This window comes from Ursus arctos, unplaced genomic scaffold, assembly GCF_023065955.2.
Source record: "Ursus arctos isolate Adak ecotype North America unplaced genomic scaffold, UrsArc2.0 scaffold_15, whole genome shotgun sequence".
NCBI lineage: Eukaryota > Metazoa > Chordata > Mammalia > Carnivora > Ursidae > Ursus > Ursus arctos.
Genome location: NW_026622819.1, coordinates 58,139,313 through 58,155,919, shown reverse-complemented (window position 1 = coordinate 58,155,919; position 16,607 = coordinate 58,139,313). Strand labels below are relative to the sequence as shown.

The 16,607-nt window shown below is 36.1% G+C and overlaps 1 protein-coding gene and 1 non-coding gene across 10 annotated transcripts in view; one reads left to right on the top strand and one right to left on the bottom strand.

The window, feature by feature from the left end:
• The window catches only part of RANBP17 (RAN binding protein 17), a 319,843-nt gene that overhangs the window by 90,741 nt on the left and 212,495 nt on the right, over positions 1–16,607 (bottom strand). For 5 of the 9 annotated variants that reach the window (XM_044388576.3, XM_044388577.3, XM_044388578.3 and 2 more), the window contains 3 exons: positions 16,135–16,194; positions 8,471–8,544; positions 7,346–7,426 (listed from right to left, as the gene is read on the bottom strand). In XM_044388576.3, coding sequence (XP_044244511.2) covers positions 7,346–7,426; positions 8,471–8,544; positions 16,135–16,194 — 215 coding nt within the window. The remainder of the gene's footprint in view (positions 1–7,345; positions 7,427–8,470; positions 8,545–16,134; positions 16,195–16,607) is intronic. The other 4 variants (XM_026510957.4, XM_048224259.2, XM_048224260.2 and 1 more) reach the window with 1 other exon arrangement.
• Positions 1,433–1,541, top strand: LOC113264167 (U6 spliceosomal RNA). Its single transcript, XR_003319571.1, has one exon. It is a non-coding gene; the product is annotated as a U6 spliceosomal RNA (small nuclear RNA).

Sequence of the window (16,607 nt, the reverse complement as noted above, 5' to 3'; positions counted from 1 at the left end):
AGAGAATTTAGTAAAGGTCCCGCATAGAACATGTAAATGGTAGGGCTAAGATTCAAATCCAGGTCTGTCTGATGCTACACTATAAGCTCTTTTCACTAGATTACATCATATCCATTTGATTTTGAAGAGGCCAGTGATACAGAGATCACTAGTTTTGTTTTTTTTTTTTTTTTTTTTTTAAGACACAACAGAAACTGGATTCCAGAAAAAACAGGGAAACTGTTCCTTTAGGAGGCACCAATTCATTAATGAGCCTTCATCACATCCAGGACAGAGCACACGCCATAGCCTGGCTATATTAACACACTAAACAAAATTCCTAGGAAATTCCTGTTTGTATCCATGTAGGTATGAAAACACTGAGGAAGGTGAACATGATCTTATTGATAGCTAACCCGACAAATGAAGAAAGGAAAGAAAAAGTCAAGACAAGTGGTACGTCTTACAGATGGTAGAAAATTTTGAAAATTTGTACCTTTGGAGAAGAGGAAAACCAAATTGAGAATGAACTGGTTTCTTTGGTTACAGGAGTACTACACACTTTAGTAGCTGTTGGGAATATATAGTACCAAGAATGAGTTCAATTCATGGTATCTAGCCTTTAATGAGTATCTACAACATTTCGTTGAACCTAAAATGCCACTGGTTATAAAAAACATCATTATTGTATGTGCTAAGAAAGAAAAGGTGTTTTAAAATACCATCAATTGTGGTACTTACATATCTTATTTACAGAAGTGCTACAGTGTGAAACAATTTCTGTTTTAGAATCAAAGGAGTGGTATATTAGGCACACGATATTCACTAAGCACCAGAGGCAGATGATACACTGATCTAGGCAATTCTTTAAAAACCATACACGTTTACAAATAGTTTTTGCAGACAGAATTAGATCCTGATGATAGAAGAAAGTTCACAGATAAGAAAATGACATGCTGGAAATTACTATAGGTGGATGATAGGTACAAAATATAATTACCGAAACATTAGTTTCATTATTTCAGAAGTGAGATTACGTTCATAAACCCTACTAACCTAAAAAACATCTAAATACGTCTAACAAAATGAAGCATCTTAAGGAATACTAATAATTACTTATAAGTAATAGGAGTTAAGGCTCTGTCAATTAACAAATGCGGTAACATTAATTCAGATGTCCAGTATGTGAAATTTTGAAACGAGAAGAAGAGGGGAAAAAAACCTCCTAATCTCTAATAACTTACGAACTAATAGAAAGGACTAACCAATACTAAGCTGTATGATAGTCATCCTTGGATATACAGATAAGAACAAGGTGTTCAGGAACATTAAGAAAAATAAAGATAATAGGAACGAAAATGGAAGGAATTAATATTCAGTGAGCACCTACTATGTGATAGGGTCAGTAGTACCAGGTGCCTTATTTTATTAGATAAACAGATGTATTGTTCTAGTGCTGGCTTTGGCATCACAGATACGAAAATTGGAACGATACAGAGAAGATTAGCATGGCCTCTGTGCAAAGATGTATTGTTACATATTTATTATTGCATTGAATCCTTACAAAATCCCAAGAGATAGATAATAGTCCCTTTCTACAGATGAAGTAACTGAGCCTCAGAGAATCTAAATGATTTGTTTATGTCCTTTCAGTTAATACCATGACAAAGGATCAAAACTGTTTCAGTACGGCTTCACTAAGTCTTTAGCAAGACCTGAAAATTTAAAAGAGACTTAATTGAGTTGCAATGGGTCAAATGAAAAGAATAGCAAATGTGGTGATTCAGTGAAAGATAATGAAGGGTGTCAAGGGGAAGGTAAAATAAATTTCCCTGGCCTGAGCATAAAGTACAAATTGTGGTTGAGTGGTGGATCAGGAAATTAGTTATGAGAACTCAATAAGTCAAGTACTGTTACAGGACTCAAGTTCTAATCAATAATTTTACTTTGACCCGAGAAGGAAGTGGAAGCGATTCTGGGCTTTTGGGAGGAGAAATGATCAGATCACAATAATACTTGAGGAAGGTAATCTTGTGAAGCAAGTATCTAAAGAACTGGGTGAAGGTTTGAATAAGTGGGTTACAGAAGAGGAGTAGAGAGGATTCTCACACTTGATTCTAGTATAAAAACAAATGGAGCAGATAAATTATGGGATGACTTTTCCATGGATAATAGAGACAGAAAACAAAGAAATAAATCAACATTTCTTTTGATGAGAAATGTTAATAGAAGTACGCCGAGGGATATATGCTGAAACTAGTTTTATTTAACATTCTCAAAACCATCTGGAGATGGTGGTATTCACTGAAATAAAGCAATACATTTTAATACTGTTCCACAAAAGCTGAATTACTACTGTTTATTACTAAATATTTCCTGTAACAGACATACCCAATTGTACTTCCATCCTTCACCCTTATTTCATTCTACACCTTGGTTTCATCTCTCACCCCCTACTCTTTCCCGACCCCCTCATTCAGGATTCACACCGCTGTGGTGGGAAGGTCAGTGACAGGGTAAGGGTGTCTGGCTTGCACATTACCTGTACCCTTAATGGCTTCATCATAAGCTACCTCTAAATGACCCTAAAAAGAACTCCCTCAAAACCACCACATCAAAATGTCACATGCCCACAGTATTTTTAATGCACAGACTTTCAGACAATTAGTATATACTTTACTTGAGTTAAATTTTAAAAAGAAAAAGAAACTATGCTAATAAAACAACAGACTTTGAGTTCTTAGAAAAAAATATATGAAAAGCAGTCTGGAATCAGGATCAATCCTGTTAGAATTTAAAATCTGTGAGGGCAGGGTCTGTGTCTCATTTGTCTTTTTGCTCTGTACTTAGCAAATGCTTAATTAATATTTTGCTGACTTGAAAGAGGCCAGTAATATAAAGTAAATCATTAGGATGAATATGGAATTAAATTATTTTATTCTTACTCAGTGTTAAATCTAAAAAGATGCAGTTGTGGGTACTGCACTAACACAACAACAACAACAACAAATAAGCAAGAAAAGACAAATGAAACTGGAAGAGGTTTAGGGTTGAAAAAGAAAAGCATCATGGTGACCAAGCAGCCTATGAATAGGAAGCAGACTCTTTGGCTTGTAAAATGAAAACAACGGAGAGAAGCTACTGACAGAGAAATAGAGTTATGATGCATGTGGGCAGGAATTATACTCGCCAAATCCTGGTGTACGGGAATGAAAGAGATAGTCTCAAAGTCTTAGAGGGCTAGTGTGAAGACAAACGGAGGGATTATTTCTTTAACAAAGAACTTGAGCCAGCTTCATGGATATCCATGCTATGAACTTGCACAGGGTTCTTCTATGCCTAGGAGGGCCTGCACATGCTTCATTGCTGTGTTGTTGAGGTCTTGAATTTTTTTTTAGACTTTATTTATTTATTTGAGAGAGAAAGAGAGAGAGATTGAGAGAACGTGGGAGGGGCAGAGGGAGAAGCCGACTCCCTGTGGAGCGCGGAGCCCAATGCGGGATTTGATATATGGACCCTGGGATCATGACATGAGCTGAAGGGAGACGCTTAACAGACTGAGCCACTCAGATACCCTTGAATTTTTTTTTTTTTTAAAGATTTTGTTTTTAAATAATCTCTACACCCAACAAAGGGCTCAAACTTACAACCCTGAGATCGAGTCACATGCTCCACTGACTGAGCCAGCCAGGTGCCCTGAAATTCTTAATAACTTATGAACAAGGCACCCCACATTTTCATTTTGTATGTGGCCCTGCGAATTGTATAGGTGGTCTTGCAATAACATGGAGAAGTTATTCATCCTAAGAACTGTAGTTAACAGTATCAACAGGGTAAAATGAGTTTGGAGAAATTCATGAATTAGTGTACAATCTGTTTTGGGGTCTGTTTTTAAAAAGCTAAAGATATTCTGGGTTTCCTTGAAGGTGATGTAGTAAGGACAACTACCAACAGAGGGCCTAACAGAAAATGAAATTGCCTTTCTCATTATTATCTACCTGAAACCCAAAGTGAGACATGTTGTTGCTGTAAATTTGAGTAAACAGTGATTTAAGTAGAAATATTGATCAATTACTTTTTGAGGGGAAAAAAAAACCCCTTGAAATAATGATTAATAAACAAACAGAATTTTTGATGAAATGTAACACTTTCCTCCCTCTTTCTCAGCACTTAAAATAAGTTTATTTGGTTGCTTTGTAAGACCCTTCTCTCCCCAGTTTCCCCAGCAGCTTCCCTGTACTACCACTTGAAAAATCTCACCCCTTTCCCAGTCAGGCAGAAACTAGAATTTAAGACTGGAAAGTAATTAAAAGAGGGAAAAGGATCCAAAAGTATTAAACCTGGATGTGGAGGGCTGCCCAGGACAGAGCCATTTCAACTCTGTACATGTTAGATAAAGCTACTTAGAATCTGGAATTCTTGAAATTTAGTCCTGGAAATTTAAAGAGTTTATTAAAAAGTTACTCAGATGTATCTGCTAAATGTATTATACATAAATTTCCCTCAAAAAGGCCCCTGGATTTCACAGTAGTATTACCAGCTTGGAAAGTTTCAAACCTTGGGGTAAAATGCAACAGGCTCTCAGTTAAAATCTGGGGACCTAATGTAATGGCCTCCTCACACACATTATGATTTAAAGGAACTACGCTATCTCTAAAAATGTCAAGTCTGCCTTTCCCTAGTAAAGACAAAGTCCTATAGAGAGGTGCCCGATTTTCTTATTTGGGACATCCAGTCCTATTTTCCAATTATCTTAAAATGCACAGTATGGCCCCTAAGCCACCAGCATCACCAGAAACTTGCTGAAAATGCAAACTCTCAGGCCTCAGTCTAACACCTCCTAAAACAAACTCTGGGGGTGAGGTCCAGCAATTTGTACTCTAACAAGCACTCTAACGATTCTGATCTTCACTGAAGTTTGAGACTACTACCTTAACGCAAGTAAACATCAGCCTTTTTAGCACTTCCTAAAAATGAGGATCTTTTGTGATTTCAATTTCCAAACAAGTGGTCACATAGAGGAGCACCAAGGTTCACAGACTGGCTTTGAGAACCTTACACAAACACTGAGTGGGATTCACTCTGACAAAGACAAAAACAGAAAAAACGAAATGAAAAGTATCTGAAGACATGCATTAGAAAGTAATCAGGAACATTTAAAAACTTTGTAGTAAGATGCTTTTCAGTTATTCCTTACTAATATTTTAAATATTTGAACATTAATATATAAACAGATTTCCATTAATAGAGGCCACCCTGGTGATGATTTTTATCTTGCATAACTGTTTCAACTGCTGAAGAGTGCCATCTTATTTTTAACACAGATATAATGTATTGCTTTAAAATCAGGATTTAAAAACACATTATAATAAGGAAATCGATTGGAAACAACAAAACATGCATTAGGTAACCAGCAACTGCACTGAAATAGACATACCACTCACATATTCCATTATGTAAATGAATTCAAAGATATTTCATGACTGATCAGCTAGAAGGGACATAATGATTTATAATTCAAATAACTGAGCACTGAAATCAAATTGAACTAATATATATTTCTAAATATGGAAACCTGAAATAATTGTTAAAAAATATAAATCAATGTACCCAAGTTAAAATCATTCGTATCCTTTGGTTTAAATGTTATAGCTTTTAAGTTTTATCTATTAAGTTTTCTGAAAATACGATTTTTTATTAACTTCAAGAAGAAGTGTTCAAAAGCAATAAACACCTTATGAAACAAAAGGTTACAACTGAAGGACTAAAGAAGATATAAGAGATATAAGGTGATAGGAAAAGGATCTTACTTAAATAGTGGATAGAAATAAATTAGGCATTATGCAAATTATACCAAAAAGAATACAAATCGAATTAATTTTATACTAGATTTCAATTCCAACCAAAAAAATAGGGTAAATCTAAACAATAGATACGTGCTATAAAATAACACAGGCTTCTTTCCAGATAATATGCTCTCAAAGTAATTCATTGTGAAAAGGCCAGAGTTTGCAAGACTAGGAAGTACTTATAAACCACTTCATATGTTAGAAATAAAGAGTATTTCAGCATTATTATTAAAAAAAATACAGGTTGAGTTTTTTTTTTAATAAGAAAAAATACATATCTTAAAAAGCCAAAATGACCACTGGAATTGGGTTGTACATCACTTTCCAGTAAAAAGGAAAAACAGCCTGGACAGGTGTAATTTATCATTTTTCTGATTTAATATCAAAGAAATATATTAAAATAATAAAAAGAATCCTGAAATCCTCAAAATTTGTAGTGATAAATAGCCCTCCCTGTCTTTATTACATTATACCTACTAACAGAAATATTGCATGGTGGATTTTGCCAGACAAGGACGATTATTTTCCAATAAAAAGTTGCATATTAAATTCCAGCACAAAAGTGGGTGTCTAATACTTTGGAAATCTTTTATGGTTTCCCAAGGAACACAATTTTAAACTTAACTAATACAAACATATTCCTGCAGTAAACCTACATTAAAAATTTCCATCTAATGCCACCGATTTTCAGAATGCTGCCTTCAATATTTAAATATCAGCTAATCTTGGTGGTTAACTGAACCAACACTTATTTTTCATAACTCCTATATATTTGATAGCTAACATATAAAAGACAATCTACATGCTTCTCTCTCATTGGTAGAAATAGGGCAATAGTATTAACTATAATATAATAAGAAAGGATGATTCTGGTTTTAGATTTTAAAAATCTGCTAAAGATAGAAATCCAAACATTTAATGCATAATGGGAAATCTTATTTTAGAGTAAATAAGCTGTTGATTTGGTGGCGGCAATAATCCAAGAAGTGGTAAAAAAAACTTATATAATTTTCTTCCTATTACTCCTTTGTGCCTCTTAACTAATCAAAATAATATTCTTTTCAATTGAAGAATACTGAAGCTATAGTATTTACCCTCAGGAATTCAATTTTTAGAAGGTAATATTTTTAGAACATCTTGACCTTCTTCAAATTAGTTACATGATCTCTTTTAAAGTAAGAACTTCCTGACAAATAAGAAAAATCACAGACTAAAACATATGTGGTTGCATAATTTCTTATGTATCCATTTATTAAACTGGATGGATATAAACATAACTTTAACTAGTTAGGAATCTACATATCCATATAAATTCAATTGTGACTGAATAAATGTTCATAGTTGGTAGCTAATATAAATCTTTCAAAAACATACTTTACAGATAAGGCTAAATGAGAGGTTTTTTTTTTTTTAATTAAAAACAATTACAAACATTATAAACAAGGAACATACTGGCCAAAAGAATGCATGTGTTAGGGTGTTTCTACACATTACTAGATATAGAGTAAAAAGGATATCCAACAGAAAGGTCATTTAGGAACTGAAGAGTCCTTGAAATCACGGGCTCGCATCTTCCCCAGTATTTAAGATTTGTAACACTAAATATGAAAAAAAGATGGTTTTAATTGTAAGTAAGGTATTTGCTTGTATAGAGAGAACATGGAAATACACATATATTTATGTAAGTTAGGTCACCTAAATCAGAAATATCTCACAAAGTTGAAAAACAGGCTTAAATACCACTGGACCATTTTCTATTCTATTCTTTTTAATGGCATAATCAAAATTATATCCAATCAATGTATAATGAACATTGTTCTCTGAATGGTACATAATTCTATAAATTTAGTTTTATAAATTAAAAAATTGCCTGTTTCACAGAAGAAACATCAAGTTTGCATCTAAAACAAACATATTAGGGAATGACAGCAAGAGTTACAAAGGAAGTCAAATAGAGGCTCGCAGTTACTGCCAAGAAATGAACCATCAAACTTGTGGCTCCAAAGCTCACTCCTTATGATCACGATTGTTTATGTAGCTTTGTTCTCCGCAAGCAACACAGTACTGTCTATCTGTTACACAGATAAAGTGGGCTGCCAAATGGAGGCATACAAATTCAGGCTAAATGTACAAAATTATGTCCATGACTAGAAACTAGTTAATTCTGCTAACAGATTATAAAGGATGATTTAAGGGAAGTTTCCATGAGTATGTCTCTGATAGCCATAGGTTCCTGCTGGAATCAATGAATGCCCTGTCTTAAGGCAATCAAACCTCTCCCAATGATTCCAGTTTGGAATAATCTCTTCAGTTGGTCTTTGAAATTGGGTATTTTCTTTCTAATTAAAAACAAAAATGCTGCCAAATTGACTTGAAGAATCAAAGTCTGTAAACGTTTTAAAACCATGCTTTGATGTTGCATACTGCAGTTGTATGGGTAAGAATGTCTTTTGGGGGGTGAATTTTAAATATGTGAAATTAAGTTTCAATTAAGAACAATGCTACCATTCTAAGAATTATAGCATAATTTAAAAAGGTCTTTTATTAAGAAACAAAAATTATTAAGAGATTTAAACACAGTAAAAAATTTCTATTACATTCAAAGCTTTAACAAAAACAAAAGAAAAATCAAAAGAACTCACATTTTCGTCATGAATGTTTCTAGAACATGGTTGTCATCTGTTATTCCTAAAACTTCTGACATACGGGCATATACCTGGATGAAAACATTTAATTGTTAAAAGCTTTATCATTAACATGTATTTTCAAAAGACTATTCAAAATTGAACAAATGCTGCATCCACACTGAAGAAGGGAGTGGGTAGGGAGAGCAAATGAAGGGTTTTTTTTAAAGGTATAATTTAATAATTTACTCTCTTTTTCTTCCAGGCAGTACCTCTCTTATTTTGAAATACACACCCATACTCACATACTCACTTTGTTCCCAGAACACCACATAGTTTTTTTTTTCTCAAAGTGGTACGCCACCCCTTTCTCGAAGACGGGCATATATATATAAAGGGCTAAAAAATGGAGTGTCTCAATAAAAGGCTCCAACATTTAAAAAATTTCTATCTATCCCAGATATGAGCAAACCATCAAATAATCCAGGCTTATGTTAGTCAGTTATAAAAATACGGATTTCAAAAGTAAGAGGAAATTAAAGAATTTATAGACATTCTCCTCAAAAAATCTCTCAATTAAGCTCCCCCAAATATACAGATAGGTCTTACTTTCCATGCTGAAACGGAAATCCCAGGCTCAGAGATTCTCTGCTGAATACATCAGGGCCTGGGAATCCATTAAGCTTCCAATTAGGGAGTGCTGGTTGCAGACTTTGGGGTGCAACATTTCAGTCCCAACCTAAGCCCATTGAGCTTATAAACACATATCCCACTTCAAGTGGGAAAATGCCACCAGCAGCCAATGGAATATTCGCTAATAGCCTGGCAAAGCTGAGAGGTGGGTTGACACCTCCATACTCCCTGATGCTCTGGTGTGATTCCAGGTTATCCCTGCCAGACACCAGCTGTATGGGATTTCTCTTCTGTGATTTGATCCCCTGTGATTGTGTTCTCTCACTTTCTCCTGATCTGCCTATTTCCTGGGGTATGGTATGGCAAGTTAGCTTTCACTCCCTATGCCTTTTGCTTTTCACATGTAAACACCAGCTTGGTATACTGCCATAGGTCATGAAGGTGAGATAAAAATCACAGGGCACCACAAATCACCCAGAATTATAGGGTTATACAGAGGAGGGAGGCTGTTCATCGCAGACATCTCATATCTGGATTTTAAACACCATTCAAAGCACAAGCTCATGTTCTGGGCTTTCAACATAAGTCCTATAACCAGAAGCTGCTCAGGCTGGTAGTGAATCAATGGGAAAGAAAGAGGGAAAGGACGGAGCCAGTGGAGACGGCAAGAGAAGGAAAGAAGGGACAGAAAGGTGGAAGGGAAAAGCTGGGGGAGAGAGAAGGAAGATTGAGATTCACATTCCTGTTGCCTCTTCTGCTAATTTCTGAGCCCTACAGAAAAGCATTTCAATTACTGTATCTACGACTTTGCTCATGAGAGTAGGCCTTGATCTCTCATAAGGTTGAAACTATCACTGTGTTTGTAAGATGTTTAGGGGGAAGAGGGAGCCAGGGAGAGAAAATCTCAGGAATTGAGTTACCACCAATCCTCAATGATCAGAAACCTTTAAACACATAGAAGGCTAAAGGAAGACTAGTGTGTAGAAAGGGAAGTTTACCTTCTCTCAGCATAATCTGAAACCTCTCACATGGATGGGAGTAAATTGGGCCCTTGGAAAATCTGATATTGATATAATTCATGGCACACGAAGCCCTTTACAACTTGACCCCAACACACCTCATCTCCATCTGAAGCCACAGTGAAATACTGATGGATCAACCGAGGCTTCTCATGCAATTTCAGATTTCTAGGAGTTCACGTACTGTTCATTTTGCCTGAATCATTTTGCCTTCATCCTCTCCCCTTGATTCCCATTCAAAAGTCATCTCCTCAGAAGCCTTCTCTGCCTTCCCAGGAAGAACGAGTTGCACTCTCCTTTATGTTCCCACAGTGTCTGGTCCATCCCTCTCTCACGGTATTTTCCACACTGTAACCGCCTGGATGTCCATCTCCCCCACTACACTGTATGATATTTTTGTAAAACCGAAGTTTACATTCTCAAGGCTTTAGAAATGCTATTTTTTTATGGCATAGCTCAGAATTAATCTAATTTTGATTTTACCCAAGCCACATTGAATAATAAAAATATAATAGCTAAAATGTGATTTTAAACATTCGAGACATTTTAACATTTAAAAATATCTTTCTTTAATTGGTAGTTCTTACAAGGAAATTTTCTGTGGTATCCCTGGCTTCAGGAGAGGAGGAAGCTAGGCAGGCAGGTCTGTTGTGCTCTGCTGTCAAAACAGTTTCTCAGAGCATCAGATTTGACCCAATAAGATACTAGAAAAAACAGTCAACATTGACACATGGCAGTGCTTTAATCCACAATTATCCTTGTAACTTGCACCATTCCTTTTATCATCCATTAGCTTTGATTCCCATTATCCCATCTAGAACTGTGTCAACGTTTTTGTCCCTAGGGATTTCTCTCCACTACTAGGATCTGACAGTCAAGCTTGAGTACTAAACAGGATCATTACCTCTTAAATCCACTTATCTGATCTACTGAATAGTAAATTGAAAAGCTCATTAAGAGCAACAATCTGATTTGTTTTCACGTGTGACAGGGTCATTTAAAATCAATGTATGATTACTGCATTTCTTTTAAAAGACTGTCTCACATTTTCCAAGGCACCTTATCATTCAGAGAGCATGCAGATAATATGAAAATGTCTTCAAACATTTGGAATTTAATTATACCATAGGCATATATAATTTGGGGGTGGGAAGTAGTCTGTCCAGTGAGGAAATATCTTTAAGAATGTTTACCACAAAGCACAAGTCAATGAAAGCTTTCTACAGGAAAAATCTAACACAATATTTAGGGGATTTCAACATTTTGTAGAACTTGTATCACTTCTCCGAAAAAAATTTTATTACAGCAAGAAGAAACTACACCACAATACTCATTTTAAGGAAGGATACAGAAGTTGGCATAGGAATGCAAGAAGGGAAAAAAAAATCCCTTCCTTTAAGTTCATAGATTCCTAATTTTTTATTTCAGAATCAATTAAGGTAATTAGATCATTATGAAAAATAAGCAGAGATTTAAGAAATAAGAGACTTATAATAAGCTCATGTGTGTTGTCCATTCTTCTCTGGGGGAAACAGTGGAGTTGAAAGTGGCTATGCCTTTGGTTATGTGTTTCACATAACTGGACGTGCACTCATTACAAGCTAGTTTTGCCTGGCCATCTGGGCCTTCCTTCCGCTCTTCTTCTTCCTTTTTTTTAGTATGCCTGTATTACTATAAGCTCCCTGAGGACAGAGATGATTTTCTTTTATCTCCCATACCTAATACTCGATAAATGTTTGTTAAATGAATAAAAAAATGAATGTAATGTTAAAATGCACATTTGGCTGATTTCATTTCTTTCACAATTTTTTAACCAAAGGAAAACAACCCATAAAAGGTGTGGTTTTCGCACAGAACATTTTCTCTGTGAAAATAATATACCCAAAATTCTACTCCCCAGAAGTAACCCTGGTAAAATTTCATTATTTAAAAAGATGTGGTGTTAATGGTTAAATAATATTTCTGGAAGTTCTCTCTATAGATGCAGTAAGAAGAGCTCCCCTCCTTTGTTACTGTTGCTAGTCTGTTAGTGGCACTTCCCACATGATACAACAGAATACAATTTCGTTGTAGTATTATTTTTCCATGTGCATATGTCTTTCCTCCACTATTTCAAGCATGTGCTACCTGATGGCAGGGAAAATATTTATTTAACATCTCCAGTAGTAATTAGAACATTGCCTTGATAAACTTAGCAATGTAGAAGCACTTTAGTCCCAAAGATATCTGGATTTGAATTCTGCATCTGCCACTAACAAGGCTAAAGTCTCTGAATCTTGGTTTCCTATCTGTAAAACAGGAATAATAATACCTACTTAATGGCTTTTGGGCAGATGAAATGATGATACCTAAGACAGAGCTTGGCATTTAGTAGTTACTCAACAAATGCTGCTTCTCTCATGGACCCTTTCTCATAGTAGGTGCTAAAAACTGTCAGATAATAACTTTCAAGAGAAGGCTCTTTACATACAAAAGAACAGAAAAGTAAGAGGGTGCTTACCTCAAAGATTTCCACACTGCACAGATAAAGTTAAAACAAACAAAACCTTAAATCTGCACTAACTCTGAAATCTTTACATACATATTCAGTCAATTCATACCCTCGAAGCGTGGTCAGAAATGGTATTCATTCAAGGTCATAAAGCTTCAAAATTTCATGATACAAAAACTGCATTTTTTTCTACTTCTACATAGCTATTATCTTAGAAGCTAGAAAAATTATCCATTTTAACCACTCGTCCATCTCTCTAGCTCTTGAAATACAGAAAATTGCTAAAAATGTAAGGAATCATCATTACTACAGATTTAGAAGGCATGCTCCTAAAAAACTGTTTTAATATGTTTGTTTTCTTATCTCTGTTTGACTCCGCTTAGTTACTTTTCAATTTCAGAAAGAAGCATTTGGGCATGTACATAAGGCTTCAACAACCCATATGTCCTCTAACTCCTCAACTAACCAAATGACCAAATATTGCCTGTGCACAGGCAGGTAGCTTAAATGATCTTGTATCTGGCTTTTTAAAAGGGAAACCAGACAAGATAAGAAAACCAGACAAGCAATAGCGTACAAATAGCAGTAAGATTCTGAGTTGTAAATTTAACTTAATAAAGAATAAAAGCATGTGCTGTGATAATTTTTAAAATCGCTTTCTTTTTCCAATCCTAATTCCTGGTCTTGGGTATCTGCAGTGTTGTCTCTAACATTCTGGTTATAACTTTGAAGAAACTAATTATGTCAATCCTTAAATTTGAAGTAGATTACAGAACTGGGAAACCCAGAATATTAGTTCCTAAAGGTTGTATGGATATATAATGACAGTCACAGAAATTCAATAACAGCCCTCTATGAAATGTACTCAAAAGCACCACATGAAACAAATTAAAAAGAACAATGAATCTCTCATTCTGTGCAAATAAGAAAATAAGAGAAAACACTGGTTCTATAGGTTTTCATAAGAGTTGTTATAATGAATTAAGATTTTGGATAATGAATCTTCAGAAAATTACAGCAAGTTAATACCCTTAGGCCTTCTATAAATGTTTAAGATGTTATAACTTCTCAAAGAGCTTTTGTAAGCAGGCTCAATGCAGAAAATTAGCAGTGCTGTGGAAATCAACAACAAAGTATTCTGCCCTCAGATGATACACTTTCCCGAACCAATTTATCCTCCAAAATTCGCATCTAATAATACAAAATTGATACCATAAAAATTTTTTAAAAACCCCGAACTGTTGTACATTTTAAGGTATTGTTTCAATCTGCTGAAATAATTTATCAAGATTTTTAACTGGCTGTAATTTGGTAAAACAAAACCTGTCACCAAAAAGAATCTAATATAGTGAAAGCAGTACCATTCCTTAGGAAAAGAATTTTGGAACTTAGTGTGATTATTACTTATTATGAATAAGGAACCAATTTTCATATTTTTGTTTCAGGCTTCAAGTGCCCCTGACGTCAATGCAGTCAGTGCTTTCTATAAAAGAGACCCGATGAAGTGAAAGGTGGGGGGTAAAGGGGAGGAGAAGGAGAGGTGTAAGAGGGAATAGAGGATTTAATGACTTGGATCTAAACCGTTTGGAACTAAAGATACTGCGGTCTTTCATTAACGCTTGAAGCAGAATAAAACATGATCATCACAATTAACTTAAGACCACATCAAAAGACATAATGGTACAAATATCATTGCTTCATATTAAATATACAAACTTAGTGTTACTGAATAGATGTTAACCTTGGCTGACTAATTTTTCCATATCATTTAAAGTAGCATCACAAAATATAAGACTAAAATTAGGTAAAAAATCTTCTGCCAGAATTTAATTTTAAAACCATAGTTAATGATGGAAACCAACTGGTAAAAGGTTAGAATTCTGCTTGCCTCATTCAGTGGAATACAGAATGGCAACTGATAAAAGAAAAGCTGACTATGGAAGTACAAAATAAATATGAATGTTAGATGTTTATTTCCATTAGAATATCTGAACCCACCATCTGTGGTGGCCATCTTGCTAAGGGGACATGTACCTAACAAATCTCTTAAGAGGCATTCCCAATCTGCTTGAATAAGCCATTGTATAAGAAAACTTGGAGCGACCACTTTGGCCTCGCATTTCCTTCGCTCCACATCCTGTGGCACAAAGCATGAACTCAGCAGGCTGGGGTGCAGGGCTGCCTGCTGCCTTGTGATAATCCCCTCTCCCAGTAGGGGCCTCCACTGATGCATGGCTAAGAACATGCTTCCTCTTTTGCTTGCACCCCAGTGGGGTTTCCATTCCTAACTTGGGCCCAAATCCAGACTGCTAAGGAAGGGCTCCAGATGCTGCCAGAGATATTTTTGGATTAGTTTCTAAACAATCATTTATTTGAAAGAGGAGTACAGGTACAGTGTGAAAACCAGCAATACTGGTAATTTTGGAGAGATTCTTTCCCTGCCTCCCGTCCACCCCCCCACCCCCCGCCCCGACCAGATCTAAGGTCTAACTACCACCTGTTCAACAGAAGCTGGCTGTTTGCCTCATCTTCCTTCAGGGAGCCACTGACTAAGGATCTCCACCAGCATGAACCTAATGTCTCCCGACAGGCCTTCACTAGCCAAGAGGGACCCGGGTCGAGTGCACCAGTTATTGGTCACAGGATACACAGCCCATAGAAAGACTCCTGTGGTGCAACCAGCTGAAAGCCAACTAGAGAAGATGGGGAGTGTACATTTGTCCTGACACAGCTTTGCTCCTGCTGGCTGCCAACTCGCTCCATGTCTGGGGCCAAGCTTCTGTTGGACTAGTCTTCTGTGGCTAAAACCATGGGAAAACACCGGGTAAATATTATTATCTTCCCAAGCTCATACAATGGGAAGCTAACCATGGCTATAGCACAAGGCTATGAGAAGAAGGCTTGACTAATTCTGGTGGAAGATTCTGAGACCATGGTTTAAAGGCGGGGGCATTTTGGGCATTTTGTATATAGTTCTTTGCAATAGCAAGTTTATATCATGATTAGATTTCGCAGCAAAGACGTTGAAACTGGATGAAATTCATGATAGGGTAATGGTAGAGGTGGGGAATTGGGACATGAAAGATTCTTTTTTTTTTACTATAATCCCTCATCCCTCTTAAAGGTGTCCACCAGAAACATACTATGGCATAAGGGATACATGTACTGTAGATACTATTCAATAACAGATGCTATTCAATGTAGCCAAGGAAAACTTTCTCCTTTCAGGTATGAATAATTGGTTAGAATTGGCCACTTCAGAAATGCTGTAATCAAGAAACCTAGGCTGCTTTCACACTATGCAATCACGCTCAGCAGAGTCTCTGCAGTTAATACTGCTTACTAGCTGATGGTTGAACATTTGGTTATAAAACATGCATACTGTAGGGTTTTAAAGTTCCTAAAAAGGGAACGCAGACAAAGCACCCCTACACTTATCACTGTGAGCATGTATCTATTTTAGTAATAAGAACCTGGGGCTGTGGTGAGACAAGCATAAAGACTGGTGATCCACCACAATAACCAGGAACTCAACTCACCTTAACTATTTTCCAAGCCTTCTCTGGAACTCTGGACACATCACTCCTCAGGCGTACAACCTAAAAAGCACAGAGTTTAGGGACCTGGCACCTGACGTTAGGGATAAGGGAAGAGCAGAAGGCCTTCCCAACTTCAGATACAGGGAGGATGTGGCTCAGGATCTTTGTGGCTATCACTTAAAATGCTCTGGGGACTTTGACTTTATTCTGGAAACTATGAGCAAAGACAATGGTGAAGTGCTGCTCAGAGCCTGGATGTGGTTATATAGATTACACAATGGGTTTGCTTCCATGGAATAATTCAAGAAACCAATTACTAAAGGAGAGCCCTAGAAAAGAACAAATTATAAATAACAGTTGACAGAACTATTTTTAAGAATCTCTTAGTACTGTTGTTGCTCATGAGGCACTCTCACTATGCAAGTGTGGCAACTGGGGCTAAGTATTTAAGTAGGCCGAGTCACCGCTTCTTG